The sequence below is a fragment of the Lipotes vexillifer genome, unplaced genomic scaffold, assembly GCF_000442215.2.
Source record: "Lipotes vexillifer unplaced genomic scaffold, Lipotes_vexillifer_v1.1 scaffold1129, whole genome shotgun sequence".
Taxonomy (NCBI): domain Eukaryota; kingdom Metazoa; phylum Chordata; class Mammalia; order Artiodactyla; family Lipotidae; genus Lipotes; species Lipotes vexillifer.
In genome coordinates this window covers 3,896,703-3,903,390 of record NW_006789022.1, presented here as the reverse complement: position 1 = coordinate 3,903,390, position 6,688 = coordinate 3,896,703, and the positions used below count along the sequence as shown (strand labels likewise).

Genomic DNA, 6,688 nt, shown 5'->3' with positions numbered 1-6,688 from the left:
GAGGTGGGGGTGGGTGGGGGGCGTACAGTGGAGCGAGTGGCCAGCAGCCTCCCCGGCAGAGGGCAGCAGGTGGGGACTACCTCTCTCTTCCCCAGTGAGTCCCCCCACCGACCCTAGAGCGAATCTCCACCCCAGCGCCCCCACCCCACCCCCGCGAAGCCTGGCAGGGGTTCTCCTGCCCTGGGCCACATGGTCATAGTGACGCCCACCCCTGCACGTGTGGCTTGGCATCTTCCTTGATCCCGTGAGCCCAGCAGGGCAGGTGATTGGTCCCTTTATTGCCAGGGAACCCGAGGCCCAGCCCTCCCCCTCCACATGCCAGCCGCCCCTGTGGGCACATAGGGAGAGATGGACGGGGTCCCCTGGGCCCGGCCAGCCTCCAAGTGGGCTGTGAGAGGAGGTGGGTGCTTCCTCATGCCCGGCCCCCGGCACTCTCCCCAGCCTCTTCCCCACCATGCCCCGGCACAACCTGCACAAGGTCGCCCCACTGGTGAGGTCCCTGTGCGCCAAGCATGGCATCGAGTACCAGCAGAAGCCACTGCTGCAGGCCCTGCAGGACATCATCAGGTAAAGGGCTGGCGGGCACGGGTGCTGGCGCCCCTTGAGGTCCGCGGGGCACAGGGAGGAGACTGAGAGGCGTGTAGCTGGGACCCCCATGGTGGAGGCGGGGGCGACAAGAGGAGCAAAGGCCCTGCTGGCACTGGTGCCCCCAACCGGCCCCTCCGTCGCTAGGAATTGCCTGGCCTCTGTGTGGGTTGGATGAGGACCTTCCCTTGGTCCTTGCACAGGGGTCTCCCGGGGAGCCCTGAGCTAGCAGGCCCGCAGGCCCCTGGCTGAGAGCTGAGAGGAGGCACCCATGCTCCCAGCCCCCCGCTTTCTGAGGCTCCCTGGTCCCTGACTGTCCCTATCCCTCTCTCTTCCCAGGTCCCTGAGGCAGTCTGGGCAGCTGTGGCTGGACGCCTACCTCCACAAATGAAGCTGCAGCCCTCCGGGTGCCCATGGGGAAGGGGGACCAGGTGGGGATGGTGGCCAAAGGGAAGGGTGGGATTTGGTTCAGGGGGGTGTCATGAGGCTGTGGTACCTGCTGGCTCACAGACTCTGGGTTCGGTCTTTCCTGTTTTACTCTCTGGTTTCGCTGCCTTCGCGCCTCCCCCCAGCACCCTCCCTCCTGGGGGCCTGCCCGGTCAGCCCGGCTCTCCCCACCTAGGAGCAGAGCCAGGTGGCTCCAGCCTGGCCATTACCCTCTGCCCCTAAGCATCTGCCAGACCAGAGGTGCACAGGTGCAGCCTGTGGCCCTCACCCCCTTGCACCTGGCCTCCAGGCCTCACACCACCTTCTGTTCTCCCTCAGATGCTCTTGAGGTCTGCAGGGCTGGGTCCTAGCCAGCAGGACGGCTCCCTGAGCCTGCAAGCCTGGCTCCACCCTCTCTGATGGCCGCCCACCGTCTGCCCCTATGTGGGGTGGCGTGCTTTGTGCCCGGGTCTCCTTCCCACCGCCAGGATCGGTACTTGGGGCATCCCTGCAGGCCCCACTTTCTCTTCAGATGTCTTCAGCCCCTGGGCCCTGACGCCAGGCTCCCCGTTCCTGTAGTGCAGCCAGCTCAGGCCTCGGGGCCCAGGAAAATGTCCTCCTGGCCCCACTGGAGCCCTCTGACCCAGGGCTCGAGCAGTTCCATCCTGCTGCCTCCCAGCTCCAGAGCCTGGGACTTTGGGTCCAAGGGGGCAGTGCCACAGATGGGCTTAGCAGAAGCAATGGCCAGGTCAGGGGTCAGCCAGCCTGTAGGCTCAGCCCTGTCCCCCCATCCCTGTTCAGATGTTTGTCCTGGTTGAGAGGCCTAAAATTCCGGAGCAATCAGACCCTTCCCCAGAGTGCTCCATCACCTGCCAGGCAGTGCCAGCCGGTCCCTGGCTGCTTGGCCCGTGCAGACTTGGGTCCCACAGGCTGCAAGTGGACACTGGAGCCCGGGGGCTCATCCCAGCCCCTCCCCAGGTTGGGGCTGCCCGCGTGGACACTCTCTTTCACTGTCTTCTATGCTGTCGTGTCTTTTCCTGGTTTTTTAACCTTTTGCTACAGGATGCATTCTGACGGGGGTGGCAACGGGACTGGGCCATGTGACAATCTGCCTGTTACCAGCCGCCCCTCGCAGCCTCCCCACGCCCCACAGTGGGTTGAGCTGGGCTCACTCACTGACACCATGGTGGCCCTGAGTGTCGGGAGGCAGAGAAGGAAGGAGTCCCGGAGGAGGTGACCCTGAGGAGCCGGGGGTTTGGGGGGGACCTAGTGGGACAAGGAGGGGTTGGGGCTGGAGGCCAGACAGCTGAGGGGACAGAAAAGTGAGAGGGGAGGGTGGGGAGCTTGGTGCCCCTGGGAGGATCCAGAGCTGCTGTATTTGGAAATTAACCCACTAACCATTATGCAGCTCCAGGGGAGGGCGGGACAGGAACCAGCCGCTGGCCAGCCAGGAGGCCCTCGCTGGTGATGGGCCTTCAGGTTGCCATGGCAACGAGGGTCCGCTTGAGGCCCTCCCACTGAGAACACACTGGCCAGAAGAGCCGCTGTCCCTCCCCTGGGGCAGAATGGATCCATAGGGAACTGATCTTAATTTTTATCATGTTGCTTCCCCACCCCTACATTTTTGGAAATAAATGAAGTGATTTTATTCTCACTTCCTTGATCAGCGCTGGCCGTGTCCTGCATGCTGATGCTGGGTGGGATGTCGGTGGAGGGTGGAGGAGGGGGCCCATGTTGCACTGGGAGCCCTTTCCCTCTGTCCACCCCTCCCCAACCCCCTCCCCCTGCCACGCCTTTGCTCTGGAGAGGACTTCCTCTCCCCTTCCCCGCAGCGCACTCCAGGCCAGGAATTTTGGACAAATGGCCCAAATAAATGAGCCCTCCTTCCTCTTCCTGGGGGCTGGGGACTCTCCGCAGCTCCCGCAAAACCACCACCACTGGAGTGAGGCTTTCCCGAAGGTCTCCGGGGGGCAGCAGGGGGCTGGCACAGGCCACCTCCTGACATCCTCATTCCCCATCTCCCTCCTCCTTTAGGGACCAGTTGTCTTCCCACAGGCCCACGTCAGCTGGCTTCTGCTGGATTCCCCTCTACCGGTTTCTGGTCACTGTACCGAGCGCTGGGGGCAAAGGGTCTCAGGGCTGAGGAAAGCCCTGGGGACCAGATGTCTTGTGGCCGCTGTGCCCGTGCAGTGGCTCATTCAGTCCCCAAGCCTGGAAAGAGTCCACAGGAATGCGCCAGGGGCACCCGTACAGTTTTCACCTCCCAGTGGCTCCCACACTGCTCTCTGATGACCCTGCTGTGGGCTGGCTCAGCTGGCAGGTCAAGCTGGGTGTGCCAGGGAAGAACCAAGAGGTTCACGGGGGCCAGAATCCCAGAGGCTCCCCACCTGGCCTTGTACCTCCTCCCAGCAGGGCTGGGGAGGGCTCCAGAGTAGACACTTGCCCTCCCTCTTGCTTTGCCTATGACCTCAGTATAGCCGGCAGGGACAGCCAGCTGATCCAGGTAGGGTGTGTGTGTGATTCCCCAGTGGGCACAGACTGTGGAGTACGACCTAGGATTCCAGAAGCCTCAAGCCAGGAGGCAAAGACCCAGCCCTGGCTCACTGAGTGGCCTTGGGTGAGTCCTTTGCCCGCCCCAGCCTTCAAGGCCGAAGTCTCCCCATTTGTCCAGAGAAGGCAGTGGGCTACAGGGCTCCAAGGATGCTGTCATCTCCCAACACTGTGAGCCCTTGGCCTTGCCCTGCCTGGACACCCATTCGAAGCCTTCAAATCTGGGAGACAGTGGGGAACAGACCTTTCATCCTTCTTACCTGTGCCTGTGTTCTGCCTCCTACCTGGGCTGGGCCTCGCACCCTGACTCGCAGGATGGTAGAGTACACACACACCTCTGTACCCTGCCAGCTGTAAGTCCAGCATCCGTCACCGGTGACGACCAGGATCCCAGGAGGGGGAGGACAGCGGTGGCTCTGAGGGCATCGGGCAGATCTTGGCCCAGGTCGATGGGCACCTGGATCTTCTGTGACTTCTCCCCACCCCCCACTCCCCACCTTGCCCTGATGTATTACTCTTGGGGCAAGAAACTGGGGACACCCATACCTGCTCTGTCCAAGCGCCCCTCCTGTCCCCATACTCTGCTGAGGCTCTTGCCCAACCCAGAATCGGGGGTTTCTGATCCCCACCCCTTGCCAAAGTTATGACACCCTAATGTGCAAGGCCCTGAGTGGTCACAGGAACAAACCTCCATTCACAGGTGAGGCTGAAGCCAGAGGGAAAGGACTGGCTTGAGGGCACTCGGTGCAGCAGCTCAAGCCCGGCTCCTCGCCCTGCACTCCACCTGGCCATGTCCTTCACTGCCGCCAGGGAAGGGCCGTTTCCCAGACCGTGGGCTCTTCCCGTCCCATCAGGCCAAATGTCAGACTGCTCCTGAGAGGCCCAGCGGCTGGGTGGACGGGGTGGAGACACTCAGGGAGTTAGTCCCTGTGGAGGGGATAAGAGCTCACCCATGGCAGGTGGCTACCCTGATAAAGAGTTATCAGCTTTGTGGGTGGCGTGGGCACGTGCTGGGCACTGGGCCCAGAGGAGGGGCTGGCAGAGCAGCCTGTGGACCTGGAGCCCCAGAGGTGGTCACTGGCTTGACAAGTTCCTCAGGCGTCCAGTGGGACACTCAGACCCTCTTGGCCCACTGGGAGGAGAGAGGAGGCCTTTGGTGGGAGGGGCAGGGCGGAGGTGGCAGCCACCTAGACTGGGCACAGACGGCCCTCAGGAGTGACAGGCTACTGCTTATGTGACACGGGGACTCCTCAGCTGTCCCAGCCACGCCATCCCTGGAGAGGTGTGCCCCTCTGGACAGGACGCAGCTTCTCACCCCTGGTCTGAGTCTGAGATGGAAATGATTAGCTGTAGATCCAGTGGGGTACCTACACAATCTATGAAGAAACTGAGGCCTGGAGGGGAAAGGCAGGGCCCAGGCAGGTCTGGAACTACTAGCCCATGCATAAACAGAACAGGAGAACACCTAGCATGCTAGGACTTAAAGATCAAGTCTCTACTGTCCTCTGCTATTATAAATACATTTCTTTGAGTTTTGAAGGCACTTGGGTCTTTCTTCCAAATTATCTGGTTTAAGAGCAAGTATCCAGGAGAACTAGTGACAGGTACCAGGGGCTTGGAAAGGGCCAAGGAGATGGAGGCAGCCAGGTGCTCCAGGACGCGTGTGGGGGAGGGTTGGGCGGGAAAGACCCACCACCTGTCCCGTCACATAACCTACCAGCTGCTCCCAACATTACAGGCAGTGGCTGGGTCTTGTGAATCTCCTTTTCCCCCCGTCTGCCCAGGCCAGCTCACAGAAGACTCTGATTAAATGCTGGTTGATTGAAGCAGGCAAAAGGCATGGCTTCCCTAAGGAGTTTTGCTTTTCCTCTGGGCCCAAGACTGTGTAGACTGTAAAGCAGGGCCACGGCCTTTCTTAGAGGTTCCGCCAAGGCCCTTCCCTCCTTCCTTGTACAGACCCAGCCCAGGTCCCGTGACTGCATAAGAAACCTATAGACATAGAAGGGAGAGGGGGTGGTTGACTTGTCCTCAGGGGTTCCAGCATGGGGGACAGAGAGGGACAAGGGCAAAGACGACCCACCAGTGAAGGATTTCAGGCAACAGGGAGTGGGGTGGCTAACTGAGGCCCGGGGGCCTTCCCAATGGTCCTTTAAGCAAGTTACTAGGCAACTACCCATTTGCAGTTGTGAGGGCCCACTGCCCTCAGCCACCACCAGGGGCAGCATGGAGCTCGGCCTGCCCCACATTGGTGCAGATACTCCAGGTACCTCTGGGGGGCGTTGCAGGCTCAGCGTTCCCGCTGGGTGGGCTCCTGCTGTTCCTGAGTCTAGTGTGTTAGCATTTCCCTGATAAGGGCATCAGAGTCACTGCAGGAAAGGCACTGACCATCTACCCAGGGGGATTGCCATCCCAGGGCCCACAAGGCACCAGGAGTCAGCAGGTGACCACAGGAAGAGGGCCTCCCACAAAGAGAACAGCCCGTACAGGGGCCCTGGAAGTGGGACTTGCCCTGGACACAAGGATTTGCTCTCAGGGCAGGAAGTACCTTTCAAGGACAAAACAGGCTTGGAGGCAGCCAAGTGCTTTTCTCAGGTGAGAGCAGGTGATGGCCCCAGGGCCATGGACTCTGTGCAGAACATTTGAAAAATAAATGTCTAAGCCCTATTGCTGGAGCCCCTAAGCAAAGAGCCCTCTACATAGCATCCTTTTTTTTTTTTTCCAAAGCATCCCTTTGATCTTCCATCACCCTAGGAGGTCATACTATTACTCAGAGATTTTGCATAACTTCCCCAAGGTCACAGCCTAGAGTCCAGGCAGAAGCAGGTCTTTCCCTTGGCTGCCTGATTCCAGAGAAGAGTGGGTGGAAGCTGCGTGGAGGGGGTCAGGGTGGGGCTGGGTGGGGCTGGGTGGTCCCTGGAATGACAAGAATTGCGGTACCTGCACGTCTTCCACCTCCTGCAGGGAACCCCAGTCCTGGGGCCATGGCAGCCCAGACAGAGTGGGGAGCAATCCTGCAGCTGGTGGGGAGATGCCGCCTCCCACTCCGGAAAGTCCCTCAGAGAAATTCTAGCTCAGCATTTCAATTTTTTTTTTTTTTTTTAAGCTGCTGACATTTCTTCAAATGAAA

General features: G+C 60.4%; 1 protein-coding gene across 5 annotated transcripts in view; it reads left to right on the top strand.

The window, feature by feature from the left end:
- The window catches only part of FADS2 (fatty acid desaturase 2), a 63,590-nt gene extending 62,496 nt beyond the window's left edge, over positions 1–1,094 (top strand). For 4 of the 5 annotated variants that reach the window (XM_007462169.1, XM_007462167.1, XM_007462166.1 and 1 more), the window contains 2 exons: positions 442–567; positions 925–976. In XM_007462169.1, coding sequence (XP_007462231.1) covers positions 442–567; positions 925–976 — 178 coding nt within the window. Of the gene's footprint in view, positions 1–441; positions 568–924 lie in introns of all 5 variants that reach the window. The other variant, XR_457060.1, reaches the window with a different exon arrangement.
- The last annotated feature ends 5,594 nt before the right edge of the window (positions 1,095–6,688 follow it).